This window comes from Saccharomycopsis crataegensis (genome assembly GCF_037102585.1).
Source record: "Saccharomycopsis crataegensis DNA, jcf7180000000084, whole genome shotgun sequence".
NCBI lineage: Eukaryota > Fungi > Ascomycota > Saccharomycetes > Ascoideales > Saccharomycopsidaceae > Saccharomycopsis > Saccharomycopsis crataegensis.
The window spans coordinates 2279599-2297559 of NW_027043829.1; the positions used below are offsets into that span (position 1 = coordinate 2279599).

Genomic DNA, 17961 nt, shown 5'->3' on the forward strand with positions numbered 1-17961 from the left:
GTCGCGATGGAGTTTGTTACCCATCGCGGTGGTATGCGACCAGTGGAACAAGATTTGTGCCCGCAATGCGGCTGTAAGCGAAGAAACGCACGTTGCTGAATTTTTTCATATCCATGTATTTTTGATGATGGGTTAATGGTTGCTATTGTTTTTCATTTTAATTTTCTTTTCCTCTTTTTGCCTCCAGCCACTCTCTCTCTATTTCTCTCTCTTGATATCCACAGGAACTTCAATGCCTCAATTTTTGCCATGCCAGTATCTCTGATATCTTCCAGCCAGCAGCAGCAGCAGCACAACGACGACGATGCAAACCACCAAGAAGCATTTACCAATAATGGGGCGGGCTCACTTTCGCCTAGCTCCACTCTGAGTAGTGATCACTTTGAAGATCCTGCTCCTTATGTTGTTTCACCTGAAGGTGAACGATCCGGTGTAACGAGAGGAAGAAGGGGCTCGCTTATGAGCATCTTTTCCCAAGAAATGTCCAACAAAGATCTTCATGATGAGAAGGATGAATTGTCTGGGTACCATGGTTCAGATATCATGGGTGCGATTCAACTAACGCGTACTCTTGGTGGGGACCAGTTTCAAGATGATGAAGAAGCAGTCCTCTTAAAGCTTGAGCTGGTTGCTAGCCATCTTTCCCAAACTCTAAACCTCCATGACAATAAAGACAATCAAGGTAAAGAAGAAGAACAGGAGAGCAAGCAGCAAGCGATTGAAAAGTTGCCGGAGCTTACTAAAAAAGAAACCATCATGGATACCATTAAAAGAAACTTTTGGGACCCTGACTTTCGTGAGGAGCGGGTCAAGCAGTTTTACAGGCTTGGTTTGTTGTTGATTCTTATCACTATATTATTCATGGGGGTGGTGTCCATTTATACAGGTTCATACTACAGCAGAAATAAAAGATATAACAACTTGAAATTTTATATTGTGAATGAAGATGCTACTGAGGGCCAACTTCCGGGGCTAATTGGTGCTGCTACCCAAGCAGTGGGTAGCTCATTGAAACAACAGGGTTATGGGAACTGGGAGGTATACAACATGACTCAGTTCATGCAGGAAGCCCAGAAGAAAAATAAGACAGTTCAAGAAGAAATCGTATGGAAACTCTACCATGAAAAGTGCTGGGGTATTGCTCATGTTGGGCCAAATGCCACTCTTGGACTTTATCAAGCAATCTTGACTGGAAATACTTCCTATAATCTCAGTCAATCGGGAGTGACTTTGTACTATGAAACAGCAAGGGATTACATGGCAGTGACCCTCTATATACGAACCCTTCTAGCTGGTTTTGAAAAAGGGTTTTATACCGCGATTCCAAAGGCATTATATAACCCATTGGTTAGTCAAATATTTACTACTTCACAACTTTCGGCAATTACCAATAATACTGCTTCGATTGACCTTCTTATGAACCCTCCTCCCGTCACTTTGTATGATACAGTTCCCGTCACCTCCACTATGATTTTGCCAGCTCTTCAATTGGGAATGGTCTATATTCTTATCTTTGCGTTCTTTTCGTTCTTGGTGTCGTTAAAAATCCACATTTTTGTCTCTAGAAAGGTTAAAGGTGTGCATTTCCTCTTGTACAGATTCATCAACACTCAAATAACTTATCTTATCTTGGGGCTTGCTTACAGTTCTTTGAATGCGATGTTTGGGGTGCCGTACGACGCGGCGTTTGGTAAATCGGGGTTCTTGGTGCTTTGGTTCATCACTTATCTTGCCATCAACGCTGTGGGGACCACCAATGAATTGATGGCGTTGTATTGTTTCACGTTTTTCCCACCAATGGTTGGTCCTTGGGTGCTTTTGTGGACCGTGATAAACATCAGTCCAACGTTCTCCATCATTGAATTGTGTCCTACTTTCTACCGTTACGGGTACGCGGTGCCGATCCATAATCTCTACGAGGTTTTAAAAGTCATCTTTTGTGATCGTTGGAAAGGCCATATGGGGAGAAATATCGGGGTTTTGGTAATTTGGGCGGTGATTGGGAATCTTCTTTTGCCGATTGTTCAAACCTTGGTGGCGAGAAAGATGAAGAAGAAGGCACAGGCGGCTGCTGCCAAAGAACAAGAAGAAAAAAGAGGTGAAACTGATAGTGACGTTAAGGAAAAAGCTAACTTGAAAAAGGGGGAGGAGGTTGCTGATAGCGAATCACAAAATGACAGTGGGTCAACCAGAGATCAATCAAGTGATGAGGTGACGAGATTAAGCCGCAACGAATGAATGGTAGATGCAACTAGGTCACAATGAACATTTTGATGGTATTTTGAATTATAGACAGTGGCATTGTTATTTACATTTTTTTTTATTTCATTTTTCCTTATGTTTTTTCATTCTATTTTTGACATTTTGTTTGGTTTTCTGTTATACAGTTTGTTTTATCTATTATAATATTGGACTAGGGTTTTAGATTATAATTGGATTATATCCTTTGGAATCATCTTCAGCAAGCTGGAGTTTATTTTTTCTTCTCCATTATAAATTTAATTAGATTACACAATTTGCATATTTAGCAAAATAATAACAATAATAATATTAATATTAATAATAATAATAGCATTTCGAATGCCTAATTAATAGGAAACAATTGTTTTCTATTAATCAAAGTAAAAATATATCCAGTTACCAGGTGAAAGAAAAATAACAACAGAAAGTCTAGAAAAAATAAGCTGAGGAGAAGAAATAACAACAAAAGAATTGTAAAAAATATATAATGAAATAATAAAAATAAAAATAAAGAGCTAAAGAATGCAAAAACAAGTTAAAATGGGTTAAAATGGGTATTCTATACGTATACGGTTATAATACAGGTACTTAAAAAATATAATAAAGTTTAAAAAAAAGAAGCGATTTTAGACATCACATTGTTAAAGACTGAGCCATGTTTTTTAACAGTTTCTGAGTTGCCCGTCTTTGGATTGGATGACTTTGATTGACGATTGAGACTAATCACACTGAAGTTCTTTGATCTGAAAGCTTTGAGACTTCTTTTGCTTTGACTTGCCGATTTTATACCGTAGAAATTATTGATTGATTTTTTGGTTCCCTTTAGCTCTCCCTCAGTAGTTGGTTCACCGGAATTTTTTCTCAAACCGTTAACCTCCGAATCCAACAATGGGTTTTGCATAAGATTCACAGGAGCATCAGGAATGTCGTTACTATTTCTTGGTAATGTCACATTACTTCTTGAGGTAAAAATTGAGCCCGGGAAAATCTTTTTGTAATGGGAGTGTGATTTGATAGTCGATACAAAACTGACTCGGCTTGATTGAATCGATGGGGCTCGAGAGCTCCGAGTTCTTGATGATTGAAGATTTGAGTGCCATTCGCTATCATCTAAAACTAAATTTTCCTTGTTTTTTGACCTTTTATTGGATAATCTTCTGAAGATTGAAGTTTCCGACACTTGCTCTTCATTGACCAACTCAGACGACTGTAAGCGACCACTCAAATAAGAGCTATCGGAATAATATTTTGGGCTCTTTGTTGGGCTTCTTGGATGATTTCTGGTAGAGGATTTTCTTTTTACTCTTGTTTCTTCAAGCATTTGATATTCCTTTTTATATCTATCACTATAAAAAATCTTTGATCGATTTTCTGCAGTCTGTATAGCTTTTTTAACCACGGTATGGGTTATTGGTTTATTGAAAAATTCGGCAGCATCGTCTCTTGAACAAATATTGTCTTTGCCATTGGTGACAACTAACATTTCACTTTCAATCGTCACATCATCTTCATCGTCATTTTCTTCTTCGCCATCACGGTTGGTTGAATCTCCTTCTTCATACGAAATCTCTGGATGTTCATACGTGGTGATTTCTTCATTAAATCTCACGGTATTATTGGCTTTGCTAACTTTTGACACATCGGGGGCTTCGATCATCGAATGCCTCTTTGGGTCATTTAAATGGGATTTAACCAGGGAAGATGCAATGATCATCGATGCATGTCCCCTAGGTTTAGGATTACCTAGATCACCACCCTCTTCAATATTAAATAAATAAGAAAATTCGTCCAATTTTTGCTCAACGCTTGGCTCTCTCAAAATTCTATTGGCAATCACTTTAGATTCAGTGGTGTCATCCAGCTGAGGGTTTTTTGATCTGTCAATATTTTCTGAAAGTGAACTATCCGCCATTTCATGAGTATCAAAAAGTGAATCTGAAAGAATAGAGTTTGAAGATTTGTGTAGACGTTTGTAGACAGTCTCATTGTCATTCATGTTTTCAGAAGTCACATCAAACAAAGGTCTCTCGGATACCATACTCCCGGCAATACTTGCACCACTAGAAAAATTCCCGGCCCTTGGCATATCAAAAAGGGGTCTTTCTGAATGAATACTTCCAGCATTAGAGCCGGATCTTGGTATTTGGTAAAATGGTTGGCCACTTCCAAGGCTATTAAAAGATGTGTCGACTGAAGACTTTATTTTGGATTTCCCGTAAATTGGGTCATTGGTAAAAGCGGTGGAAACAGAGTGTTTGGTCTTTTTTGATCTTGTACCACCAATTATACTAGAAAAGCTAGTATCATTAGAATTCTTTTCAGAGGTTGGAGATTTGGCAAACAGAGAACTGGCGATTGGTTGTGTGTCATCTTCAGTAATGACGGTCTCAGGAACTGACAAGCTGGCTGGAATATGGGCGGTATTAAAGTTTGGATTCTCTTTATTATCAGATCCTTTAAATAATTTACTGTTTTTTGATTTCTGATTTTGCTGGGTTTTAAAGGCAAACAGCTTGATAGGGGTATTGGTATTCTTGAAATTTTCCGATTGGTTTGACGAACGGTTAAGCAGATCATTCTTAGTCCCTGTGGCCAAAATTGGTTTGAAATTTCTTTTAAACAACTGTTCACCATTAGGAGTACTGTTTTCAAACATGGATATCTTATTCAACACGCTGCTTGGTTTCTTGGTCAGCTTCCTGGACTTTGGTGATGCAGGAGGATTTTGATTTGGTGGTGGACCTGAAGGTTTCTTAGATTTTTTTGGAGATATTAGTATGGTGGAGGAGGCTGCGGATTTTGATATGAGGACAGTTTTAGGGTCTGTGGATATTTCGTTTTGAGGCTTTTTTAAGGGATCCTTAGATAAGAGATGCGTTGTGAATCTGTTGGTTGCAACCAAATCTGTGGAAGAAACCGAGGAGTTTGGATTCTTGTAGAATGCATTGGGTGTTGCAGTCGTTATTTCTGTGCTCATTGCCATTTTTATAAGGTGATACGTTGTTAGATATATAAATATATAATTTGTGAGGGGTGTCTTATTATTGGTTTGTGGTTTGTAAGGTGTTTTTGTGAGTACCGGAGTTTCTGGAGGTACGAAATTTAGGCAAGATTGGGGAAAAAGCTGAGAGAAACAAGTGAGTTAAGGATTTATTAGTGAGTGTAAGGCAACGACTGAGGTTGTTTACTTGCTTTTGTGTTTTATGATTGTTAGATGTTTAGTTTATACAGAGATTTGTCAAAAAGAAAAAAAAAAAAAAAAAAAATTTTCTCTGTTTTTGTTTACACAACACAGAAATCGCCGATCGTCGATCACCGATCGATCTAAATTAGATGGACGTTGTCTTAACTGATAGCATTTATAAAAGAATAAAGAGAAAAAAAAAAATAGGAGAAAACACTGGGCTAGCCAGGATATAATTGTGTTATTGCGTACCTCCACTTTTCGTACCTTGTTTAGAGTAGTCGAAAGTTATCTCAAAATTAAAACAACATGAAGTGACATCTAGCACTGAAACCAGAATTGACTTGAACTTCCACATTGTAAATAGAATAGTATACGTGTTTATGGGAAGCAGTAAGAATTATGGATGTCTTTTGAAAGGGCAAGTCTAGGAGTGCATTCTAACCCTGATATTATTCGTCACTGGCACGACGACACCAGAAACATAGAAGTTGAGACCGTGTCAAATCACTATTATACTGGATTTCGTTTTATTATTTCTCTCTCTTTTATCTTTTTCCTTTTTTTTCTTTTTTTGTATTTTGTATTTTGTATTTTGCATTCTGGAATTATCTTTTTGGAATCTCACCTCCACACAGCACCTTCAATAACTTTTAAAGTCCTCATGAATTCCCTACTGTTTATCATCTACCGCTTAGATTCCAAGGTTCACATCATCTGACTGATCAAAGAAACTAGTAAATACCACCACTGTAGCGTATATCAAGGCACCTCCTACTTCTGTCATCACCATTGCGGTGTACGTTAGATAGTGGCAATGCAATAGAACAATTGGCAAGGCAAGCCCGGAAACTGTTAAGAAACTTGACACAAACCTCCCCAAGTCCTGAACCTGGTTGGAAGACTCGTTCATGAGATCATCATAAAATCCATTGGACAGGAATCCTTGGGTGGCCACTACTGGCAAGTACCCAACCGCGAATATTAGCCCAACAAAGAGAACAATCCAGTTGCCAAAGATCGCCCCGGCAAGCACAATGAACAAGAACCCCACGGCAAGGACCGACGAGAGACCAATGATCTTGGATAACGGGGATATGGTGCTCATTGTTGGGAATTATCGTTTGTGGTGTGTCAATAATGTGTCTTTGATGTATCGGTATTATTATCATCATTATAGCAGGCTGATTGTCTGCGTTTTTCTGAGGAGATGGTGGAGGGTAACCAAAGGACCTCACTTTTTTGGTATTGGCGAATTTTCACCGCTAATGGCATACCCCAATATGTTTATATATATATATATATTGTCAGATAATATATATTTAGCAATAATGTTGAAACTATTGCGGAATAGTCGAGTGCCGAGGACCCATCTTCCGCGCTGCTCACGGCTATGGTATATTTCACGACCATATTCAACGCCCACTGCTTCTGCCGACACCAGCATAGCAGACCCTCGAACGTTCCAACTTCATCCACTGTTGATCAAAAGAGCCCGTTTGTTATCCGAGGAATTGACAGCATTACAAGAAAAGATCTCTGGTGGGTCATCTTTCAGTGTCAGTGATCAAAAACGGTTTTCTGAACTCTCAATCATCACCGACACTTACACGAAATACCAGGACCATTTAACCAACTTCCAAGAACTCCAAGAGCTCTTCCATGACGAACAAGAACCCGAGTTGAAAAATGAGGCAGAAAAAGAACTCCGAGAGCTTCAACCAGAACTCACTGCCGTGGCTAGCGATTTGAAGGCCAAGCTCCTTCCCCCACACCCGTTTGATTCCATGGCCTGTATTCTTGAACTTCGACCAGGGGTCGGAGGTGACGAAGCGGCGATTTTCTCCAAAGATATGCTCGAGATGTATTCTCAGTTCGCCCATGTTAAGAAATGGCCATACCATATCATGAGTCAAGTAAGGACAGAAAATAACGGGATCACCAGTGCAACTATATCGATCGATGAACCGGGTTCCTACAAGTTAATGAAGTTCGAAAGAGGGATCCACAGAGTGCAGAGAATTCCTGAAACTGAAACCAAAGGCCGGACCCATACTTCCACTGCCGCGGTAGTGGTGTTGCCGAAGATCTCTGAGGATAATGAGAACCCTGATGCCGATCAGCGAGAATTCAAACCGGAAGAAATCCGGGTGGATGTCATGAGATCCCGAGGAAAAGGTGGACAGCATGTCAATACCACTGATTCTGCGGTGCGTATTACCCATTTCCCATCGGGGATTGTCGTGGCAATGCAAGATGAACGGTCACAGCATAGAAATAAGGCCAAAGCGTTTGCGATCTTGAGAGCAAGATTGGCAGAAAGAGAAAGAGCGGAGAAAGTGGAAAACGAAAGAAAAATGAGAACTTCCCAAGTATCCAGTACCGACAGATCAGACAAAATCAGAACTTACAACTTTACTCAGAATAGAATCACCGACCACCGTTGTGGGTTTTCGTTACATGACGTTGGTGGGTGTATGAATGGTACAAGATTGGAGGAAATTATTTTGGCAGTGGAAAAGAATTATAATGAAGAAAGATCGAAAGAGTTGTTAGAAATTGAGGAGAATCTGGACAAGAAATAGGTTTTTCAATCTGTATATAATGTATAAAATATAATAGATCAACTTTTCAGTGTGTATATTCCATCCGCTGTGGTGGTATATTTCATGTACTAAAAACAAAAAAAAAAAAAAAATTTTTTTTCTAAAGGTCTTCGCTTTGTTTAACTAAATTTCTCCTTTACTTGATTATTTTTAAATCCATAAGATATATAGTATCATAATAAATGGCAAAGCAGACTCCTACACAGAGAGTCGATGCCTATATCAAGAAGCAAGAAAGGCGGGAGGAGGCCTTGGACTTGATCAACAAAATCGCTGCGCTACAGAACCAAGTGCCTAATATCAGTACTAAGAACGAGCCAAAGAAAAAAGAGAGTGAAGAAGGGGATTCTAAAAGCAAAAAGAAGAAAAATAAAAAAAAGAAGAAGAAGGCTACCAATGAAGAAAATGTTGGTGATGGTGGTGATGATGATACTGCTGATCTGAAGGGAAATGAAGCCTTAATTCCTGAAAAAAAATCGACATTTATTGATAATAGAGGAAGTATCAAAGGTTTTGCAAATATCCCGAAAGTCAACAAGAAAAAGAGATCTTATACTTGGAGAGAAAAGCTAGCTGAAGAAGAGCGAAAGAGAAGAAAGGTTGAAGAGGATGAATATTTTGATTCAACTGATGATGAAGGTTCAGATGAAATTGAGGAAGATGAAGACAATGAAGAAGCTGAAGACAATGAAGATTTCAATGGTTTCAGTGATGCTGATAATAATGGCTCTGGAACAGATGAAGGGGAAAGTGACAATAGCGAAGGAGATGATGAAGATGATGAAGATGATGAAGATGATGAAGAAGATGAGCTTACTGAAAGACAACGTCTCAAGACTCTTAATGAAAAGGCTTCCAGTTTTATGAATTGGGTGGAACAACAAACCGAAAAGCTGGCACCAACCCCAATATTAAACATTGACTATCAACCACTCGAAAGATCTGAAGATAAAGAAGTTCTTAGTGATGAAGAGCAGGTGAAAATCTATGAAGTATCAAATGATGACGTAAAGCCAGCATTCTACGTTAATGTTGAAAGAGACTCGGAAATTCAAGAAACTCGTGAAGAGTTGCCAGTGTTCAAAAAGGAACATGACATAATGGAAGCCATCAAGCATAATGACACGGTGATCATTTGTGGGGAAACTGGTTCAGGTAAAACCACCCAGTTGCCGCAATTTTTATTCGAGTCGGGGTTTGGTGATGAAAGATCAGAACATCCAGGAATGATTGGGATCACTCAACCTAGAAGAGTTGCGGCGATGTCCATGGCCGACAGAGTGTCCAATGAATTGGGGAACCACGGGCATAAAGTTTCTTACCAAATTCGTTTTGATTCCAACGTCAAACCCGACACCAAAGTGAAGTTCATGACCGATGGGGTTTTACTTCGTGAGATGATGTCTGATTTCCTTTTGACCAAATATAGTGCGCTTGTTATTGACGAAGCCCATGAAAGAAACATCAACACTGACATTTTGATTGGGATGTTGAGCCGGGTGGTCAAGCTTCGAGCTAAAAGAAATGAAGAGAATCCTAAGAAATATAAAAAATTGAAGTTGATTATCATGTCTGCCACTTTAAGGGTTTCGGATTTTGCAGAAAATCAGAAATTATTTGCGGTTCCTCCGCCGATTCTTAAAGTTGAAGCAAGAATGTACCCGGTGGCGGTTCATTTCAACAAGAAAACCCCGTACGATTATGTGAATGAGGCGTTCCGGAAAACTTGTAAAATTCATCAGAAATTACCTAGAGGAGGGATTTTGATTTTCATGACCAGTCAACAAGAAATCATGGAGTTGGTGAAGAAGTTAAGACAAAGATTCCCAATGCCAAATAAACGTCATAAGAAACAATTGAAAAATGAAGCAGAAGAAGCAGAAGAAACAGAAGAAGTAAATGTCGAAATAAAGGTTAGTTCCAAAGAGGTTGAGGTGGAAGATGAAGAAATTGAATTCAACGTTAATGAACAAGATAAAGATGATTTTGATGAAGGCGATGACGAAGATGATGAGGAAGAAGAAGGGTTTGACGAAGAGCTTGAAGAAGGACAGACTTCCGAAGATCCATTATACGTCTTGCCATTATACTCGTTGCTTCCAACTAAAGAACAAATGAAAGTGTTTGAAGCTCCTCCAGGAAACGCCAGAATTTGTATTGTGGCAACAAACATTGCTGAAACATCAATTACCATCCCAAACACCAAGTATGTTGTGGATTGCGGACGGTCTAAACAGAAAGTATTGAGCAAAACTTCGGTGCAAAGTTATGAAGTTTCGTGGATTAGTCAGGCGTCAGCCGAACAAAGATCGGGTAGAGCTGGTAGAACCGGGCCTGGGCATACTTATAGATTATACTCGTCGGCGATATTCGATGGGTTTGACCGATTCTCTGTCCCGGAAATTTTGAGAATGCCGATTGAAAGTGTGGTGTTACAAATGAAGAGTATTGGGATCGACAATATTTCTAATTTTCCATTCCCAACGGCGATTAATCCACAGGCGTTGATTAAAGCCGAGAAATTATTACAGTATTTGGGAGCGCTTGATGAAAAGAAGGTGATCAGCCAAGTTGGCCGTCAAATGAGTTTGTTCCCATTGAGTCCAAGGTTCGCGAAGATGTTGCTTACAGGTAACCAGTTTGATTGTTTGTCATATATCATCACTATTGTGTGTGCGTTATCTGTTGGGGATCCATTCTTATCAGAAGTTGACTTGGGAATTGATCACAATTTGTTGAATGGCAATAATGAAGAAGGTGAAGATGAAGATGAACAATTGAATGCCGCTGAGTATAATAAGAAAATGGCGAGAAAGGAAAAAATGAGAGAAACTTTGGAGAAGTATAGAAAAGCCCATGCGAAATTTTCAGGATTAAGCGAGACTAGTGATGCCCTTAAAGTGTTGTGTGCGGTTTCTGCTGCGGATTATTTTAAAGATTCTGCTAAGAAGGAAAAATTCCTTAGAGAAAACTTTCTCAGATCGAAGATTGTTGAAGAAATTACCAAGTTGAGAAAACAGTTGCTTTACATTGTGAAGGTTAATACCGTTGAAGAAAGTATTGGGGTGAATATTGATTATTCAAAAGAGTTGAAATTGCGACCACCAAATAAAAACCAAATCTTTGCCATCAAGCAGATCATCACCACAGGGTTCATTGATCATATCGCCATCCGTGCCGACGTGATCAATCCGGATGTTCGTATCACCAAGAAATCGACGAGTGGTTCTATTCCTTACAGTACGTTGTTTCTGGCAGTTGATAGTTTTGACAATGGTCAAGAAGACATTGATCCGCATGTTTACATCCACGGGAAGTCGGTGCTTAACAATATCGGAAGCAAGCCGCCACAATATTTGGTGTACCAATCGCTTGATCTCAATGCCACAAGGACCAAGGTCAGAATGCACCCGTTGACGGATATCGAGGGCAAGGCGTTAACGAACATTGCTAAAGGAACCCCGTTGTTGAGCTACTCCAAGCCGTTGGGACCACCGTACGGTCCAGAAATGGTAAGCGCCACCAAACAGAAAGCTTACGTGATTCCTCGGTTTGGCGGGCTCGGAAGTGCTGTCAGCTGGGACCTACCTCCGGTGCGGGTGGTCCAGCACAGAGTGCGAGGCCAGTGGGTGACCAAGTAGCAGTACTAGTATTAGTAGTAATAAAAGAGTATGTGTATAAGTAATTGTTTATGTGAAGATGCTCTTGCCGTTTTTGGAAGTTTGCGTGGGTGCAGTAGGCACAGCAAGACACGTCTACTTGCATAGAGACGCGAGGGTGTCCCCGAACCTTGTTTCAAGGCAGCGATCCCTTTTGAGGGAACAAAAATTGCAAAAAAAACATTGCAAAAACGCGAAAAAAAAATTGGAAAAAACGCCAACCTCCTGCATTTTGCCTTGCCACCCCCTCCCTCACTCACTGCGCATTGGAGAGATATCCGTCCAGGGTCACCACCAAATAGGACAAGGAAAAAAAAAAAAAAAAAAAAAATGTTAGACATGCCTTATATATATTTATTTTTTTTTATACAAGCTATTTGTATAATATCGTGATATATCCAGCATTATAAACTACTGTTACTGTCATAAAATACCCACTACCAAATACAACTCAATCATAAAGCATCTTCACCTATGACTTCCTCTGGTAGCGGAAAAAACTGCGTCCCTAGATTACCCATCAGACCCGTTAAAATGGATATCGATCATCTAACAAATGATACCATCACCAACAAACCCTCAACATCGCCATCATCACCAACAAAAAGAACAAAATTATCAACAACAACAGCAACAACAACAACAACAACAGCAAATTCATCTTCATCTTCTTCAACTTCGCCAAATATCACCTCTCCAATATTTTCTCAACCCCATCAACGCTCGTTCCATACCGCTGGCCCAATATCCACGCCATCTACTTGTTCGTCCGTGATGACTATCTCAGCAGCAACCACTTTCGAACCACCACTGACTCCTCCTTCTAAAAGATCCTCCCTCCATTTGAGACCTTCCACTTCATCAACATTCTTCTCGCCAGAAAAACGCCCAATAACATTGTCCCCAGAAAAGAAATACTTTTCACCACAGCTGTACCCCCACCAACAACAATATCACTTGCCTAATTCCCCAGCGGTTAAGAGAACGTCTACAGGACTACACAAGCTCAACTACCCTCTGACTCCCGATAGAAGAAGTTTGGCTCTTGCCAACAGTCAGTTTGAATTAGCCAGTCCTGGTCAAGCAACCTCGTCTCCCATGTACACCACCGACGAAATTCTCAAGTCGTCAGAAAAATTACAGGAGATTTCCTCCAACCTAAAGACGCGATTGCTGTACGCGTTCTTGAAAGTTCAGAATGGGTGGCAAGACAAATCCCTTGATCAATTAGAAAACAATCAAGCTGATGACCATTTGGAAAATCCCGATAGTGACCGTCCCCATAAGAAAAGAACCACCGCCCTAGTGAGAAACAAGCATAAATCCTTGCCCACGTCATTTTTCCAACAAGGAAATTTCTTGAACCAGTTAACAGAAACTCCTGCTTCTCCTTCGTCTAAAAATCATTCCTCTTCATTAATGGAACCGTTCAATACCACTCCAAAGTCCAATAGAAATCTGTCTTATAATAATTCGAGAATTATGCTAAAATCCAGCAGTAATTCTGGCGGTCCTTGTTATAATTTCGAAGAAGAAGATAACATCCTTTCTGCCAATGATGCGTTTCTTGCCGCGATTTCTCGTTCGTCGCCTCAATCGCAAACCATCGTCAAGCCTCGTCTCCATGTTGTCTCGTCGTCGCGTTCTTTGATGACTGATGGCTTATTATCCAACTCCACCCCTTCTCCATCAAGACCATTGGCGGCTGATGATAAACACAAGGAACAAGAAGCGATTCAGCTGTTGCTCCTGTTATCGTCCCCAATATCAAATAACAAAACTACACTTTCTGCCCCTAGCTCATCCAAGAAACAACCGCCGTGGGACAATGATCCTCTGAAAGATCATCAGTACAAAATTTCACCAACTCCGAAAAAGCACGCAACAACCATTCCAAGATTTAGGGATGGAAACGAAACTGCGTCTCCTGAATCATCACGTCGAGGATCAAGCTCGACCGAAGAAGAAGAAGGCACTGATCCTGAAAATGTCGAGATGACTGAGGTTAAGAAAGAGGTTACCTGCGACCTCCGAGCCTCGCCATCTGAAGATTCTGCTTCAATTTCTCAAATCAAAGGTAATGGCGAGCCTACTTCCACAACTGCTTAGACATCGAGCGATGAGTATAAAAGAATAAGGCGAAACAAAAAAAAAAAAAAAAAAGAAGGTTTTCAAAGAGAGAGTGGGTTACAATCTTACCTTTGATTTACGCTTGTCGTTTAGCTGTTTCATTTCATTGATTTTGATTGTTTATTTTTTTCACTATTATTATTATTATTATTATTACGAAGTGACGATTTTCATTCTATTTTTCATTATTTCTGTTTTGTTTTTTTTTTTTGTATCCACCAGAATTACTGCCATCTTTCAGGATCTTATTGATTTTATATTCCTATCTGTCTTTCATCTCTATTAAAGGTTATTCATTGTTCTCTTTTTTGAATTATTTAAGTCTTTTGTTTGCTTGATTTTTGGCTTACGGAACTTGTTTATTGCTTGCTTGTCCCTTTTATTTTCTTTTTCTTCCAACTCTCTTATTATATTGGTCTTGGTTTTATTTTATTCATTATTATTTATTTATTTATTTCTTTCTTTCTTTCTTTCTTTCTTTCTTTCTTTCTTTCTTTCTTTCTTTCTTTCTTTCTATCTATCTATCTATCTATCTATCTATCTATCTATCTATCTTTTTTTTTTCTTTCCTTTTCAATATTCCAATTGGAATTATTTTAATGGGTTGGTTAAATGGTATGATTATTTTTTCTATTCGGGGCAAATATACTTTTTTTTTTTTTTTTTTTCCATCTAAACAATAAGGTTTGCATTTGCATTTACAGTTTTTGGCACAATTGTATCTGGTTTTGTAATAATTGATAAGCTTAGATTAGTATTTCAGGATAATTTACTACAACTATTGGCAAGGAAAATTGGAGGAGAGGGAAACTGGATAGGTCGGTTTCTATTATCAATAAGAGAAAGAAAGTTTGTGTACGTGCCTCAAGGTTGTTAAAAACAGCAAGCCAGAATTATTATTTTCACTCTGATTTTTTTTTTTGCTATTTATTTCTTTGACTCTTCCTAGTTGATTGATTGGATTGGTTACTTGACCCAATGAGAACTGAGTAACTAAGGGAATGGAGCCTATTAGAATAATGAAATGAAATTTAGTACCAGGATCCTTATAAATTGAATAATTCTGAATATACAAAAAGAAAAAAGAAAAACACACCCAAGGGGATCTTCAATTATCCCATTCCTGCGAGAGTTGTTCCATTGAAAAAAAAAAAAAAAAAAAAAAAAAGAATACCTTGATCCTGAGCAAAAATTGCGAGGATCGCTGTATTATTATTATTATTATTATTATTATTATTATTATTATTATCATTATTATTATTATTATTATTATTATTATTATCATTATTATTATTATTATTATTATTATTATTATTATTATTATTATCGCATATCTTGAGGATCGAAAATCGTATTTATTGCTCATATTTTGAACAGCAGTGGGTGGGAAATTCAAAAGATAAGGGGAAAGGAACACCACAAGATTGATATCATATCATATCTTGTGAGAGAAACGAAACGATATTCATCATTTTGAAGTACGTTACTCTATAGATCCTATTCTGGAACTTTTTCTTTCTTGATGATAATAATAATAATGATAATAATGATAATGATAATTACTCCCACATCGATCATAGGGGGAGGGGGATGAACCGAACCGCCCACAATTAATTAGTGAAACACCAATATAAAGATATAATAAAATATGATGAAATAATAATCGCCTCCAAAGGGGGGAGGCTGTTCTGATGAATTAATTTAAAGAAAAAAATAAAAAAAACAAAAAAAAAAAAATCAGCTCCCTAGAAAGCCACAATAAAATGGAGTGTTGTCAAGTACACTCCAATTTTAACTTACACCAATGGTAGTAGCAGCCTGTTCAGAATCCGTATATTCTGTACAATCGTTGCCATGGATGTTCTTGATGATAATAATATCACTCATCCAAGGTGCCACCGGATATCACATGGCAAAGACTGGCCGGAAATACTGTCTTCACACAAGGACGACGACGAAGAAGCAAGCAATGAATAGGTAATAAAAAATCAGTAGTAGTACGTAATTACAAAAAAAAAAAAAAAAAAATGCGTTTCACGTTTCTGTAAGTTGGTAGAAATCCTGTGGTACGCGAATGAGAAAGTAGTAGATTATATTATAGTATTGTCCATGTAAGACACCATCTCACAAAAGTGGGTCCACTAAATAACAATAGTTCTGTATCTCTTACACACACACACGGAGTTGTCAGGTCCCTGGTTGTTGATCAATTTCTGTTATTTATTTTGGGGAAAAGAGCATCCATCCATCGTTCAGAACTGCCTTCTACAAACACCACCACCCACCCATGCTGAATAAGAGAGCTACAAATGAAAAAAAAAAAAAACAGCAACACGATCGAACCACCACCAAGAATTATTTTACTGTTTGTGTGTTGTGTGTTTTTGTGTGGTCTGTTTTCTATTCGTAACGCATCTCTGTTGTTCTTGCAGCAACGTTACAGTTTCAACTTGATGGTGGAGAAAAGGATAAAACACCAAGCAAGGTATCAAATACGAGATGGAGAACCGTAAAGGAATGAGATTATCTCTTTTGTGTGTATTTGCATCATATATTATGTATATATAGTTATATATTAAAAACAAAACAAAAAAACTGCCCTCTTAAAAAAAAAAAGAGGATTTTGAAAACGAAACCCCTGAATGGTATGGTATATCACAGGCTTCTTGAGGATTCTTCTGCTCATGACAAGCGAATGATAGATAATTTGGATGAGATGGGAACTACATTAGTGCGATCTGGATGAAACTTCCCTATAGCAAGCAACGCAACACAACACAACACAACACAACACAACACAACACAACGATCGTCGTTGTTGTCGTCGTTTGTTCTTCGGAGCGCCGCCTCCCGTTTGACAAGTGTCTCTCCTCCTCCTCATTAGTGTCGGATCATCGTGATCGTGTCTCAAACACCGACCGACCGATTGTTTGTTTGTCGTAGAAAATAATCATTTTGTTATGGGAAAAAACTCCCGCGAGATTCAGTTTATGCATGCAACCTAAATCGCTCCCTCCCCTCCCCCCACCGGCATACGTCACTCGCACCGACGGCCCGTCAAAACCAGTCGCTTTTTGAGTGTACAGCGGTCGGTGGGTGGCTAATTTATTTATTAGATCGTCCGATCTGGATCTGAAAATGAAACAGAAACATTCCAAGACAAAAAAAAAAAAAGAAAAAAAAAACACCTAACCGCAAATTGAAAAGTTGTCAGGACATCGAACTGAGACACCTGGCTATGACATTTATTAGCTGTTGCTGGGAGTGTCCAATGGGTGTTTTTGTTGGCCCATCGTTTGTTTGTTTGCTTTTTGTTTTTGTTTTTTTCCACAGATCGTTGCCAGGCATGGCTTTTCAATAATCATGTTTTGTGGAAGAGATTGAATTTATTTAAAACATCTGACAATTTTTTTTTTTTTTTTTAATGGTGTGACAATTTTAGCAAAATTGGCTGCAGTAGTGGCTAGTGTGCAAACTCGATCAATTCTCATGAAAGAAAGATCTTACTTACACATGTACACTAAAGCAGACAGATACTATCACAATTTGGTCAAAGAAAAAAATTATATACTAGTGATTTTATGAAATTTGCTTATGATAAGGTGTCTTAGAACTTAGAAATATTAAAAAACCTACACTGTTTAAAATGCCGCCATTACTTACTATTATCCCAAGTTGAAAATCATAAAGTGTATATATTAAAAAACATAAAACTAAAACCAACTGCAAAACCTCAAAAACCAATAACGTAAAGCAAAACAGAACAAAACGAAACGAAACGAAACAAAGCAAAAAAAAGACAAAGAAAAACAATTCCTAAAAACAAAAATTAACAGTAGACCAATATCACCACAAAAGGTTAGCTCATAAGAAGTTTTAATGTTGGGTCATTAATTCTAAAACAAAATTTAAACCCCCTCAACAATAACGTAAAAATATAAACAAGTAATATGGCAGACTTGACAACCTCGGTGATATTATATGGCTAGGTCTATGCCGATAAAACATAAATCAACATAACAGTATTCCATCGTTCTAGAAAACAAAAAAAAAAAAAAAAAAATAGGTGGATTGAACCACCAATTATAGAAATGAATTCAAAAATAGTTGATACCAAAATAAAATAAAATAAAATAAAATA

General features: G+C 38.3%; 6 protein-coding genes across 6 annotated transcripts; 4 read left to right on the plus strand and 2 right to left on the minus strand. All coding sequences in view use genetic code 12, as the record gives it.

Annotated features, from left to right (window-relative positions):
* Positions 1-249: 249 nt before the first annotated feature.
* Positions 250-2238, plus strand: DASC09_040080 (SNG1 family protein; the record flags this gene model as incomplete). The annotated part of the gene is made up of 1 exon (XM_064997607.1): positions 250-2238. The coding sequence occupies one exon, from the start codon at positions 250-252 to the stop codon at positions 2236-2238; it is 1989 nt and encodes a 662-aa protein (XP_064853679.1).
* A 610-nt stretch (positions 2239-2848) lies between these two features.
* Positions 2849-5224, minus strand: DASC09_040090 (uncharacterized protein; the record flags this gene model as incomplete). The annotated part of the gene is made up of 1 exon (XM_064997608.1): positions 2849-5224. The coding sequence occupies one exon, from the start codon at positions 5222-5224 to the stop codon at positions 2849-2851; it is 2376 nt and encodes a 791-aa protein (XP_064853680.1).
* Positions 5225-6119: 895 nt separating this feature from the next.
* DASC09_040100 (Vps55 family protein) lies at positions 6120-6533 on the minus strand (the record flags this gene model as incomplete). Its single annotated transcript, XM_064997609.1, has 1 exon — positions 6120-6533. One exon carries the CDS (start codon positions 6531-6533, stop codon positions 6120-6122), a length of 414 nt encoding a protein of 137 aa, XP_064853681.1.
* A 223-nt stretch (positions 6534-6756) lies between these two features.
* On the plus strand, positions 6757-8010 carry MRF1 (Mrf1p; the record flags this gene model as incomplete). Its single annotated transcript, XM_064997610.1, has 1 exon — positions 6757-8010. The coding sequence occupies one exon, from the start codon at positions 6757-6759 to the stop codon at positions 8008-8010; it is 1254 nt and encodes a 417-aa protein (XP_064853682.1).
* A 203-nt stretch (positions 8011-8213) lies between these two features.
* On the plus strand, positions 8214-11672 carry ECM16 (ATP-dependent RNA helicase ECM16; the record flags this gene model as incomplete). Its single annotated transcript, XM_064997611.1, has 1 exon — positions 8214-11672. The coding sequence occupies one exon, from the start codon at positions 8214-8216 to the stop codon at positions 11670-11672; it is 3459 nt and encodes a 1152-aa protein (XP_064853683.1).
* Positions 11673-12164: 492 nt separating this feature from the next.
* Positions 12165-13799, plus strand: WHI5 (transcriptional repressor WHI5; the record flags this gene model as incomplete). Its single annotated transcript, XM_064997612.1, has 1 exon — positions 12165-13799. The coding sequence occupies one exon, from the start codon at positions 12165-12167 to the stop codon at positions 13797-13799; it is 1635 nt and encodes a 544-aa protein (XP_064853684.1).
* Positions 13800-17961: the final 4162 nt, after the last annotated feature.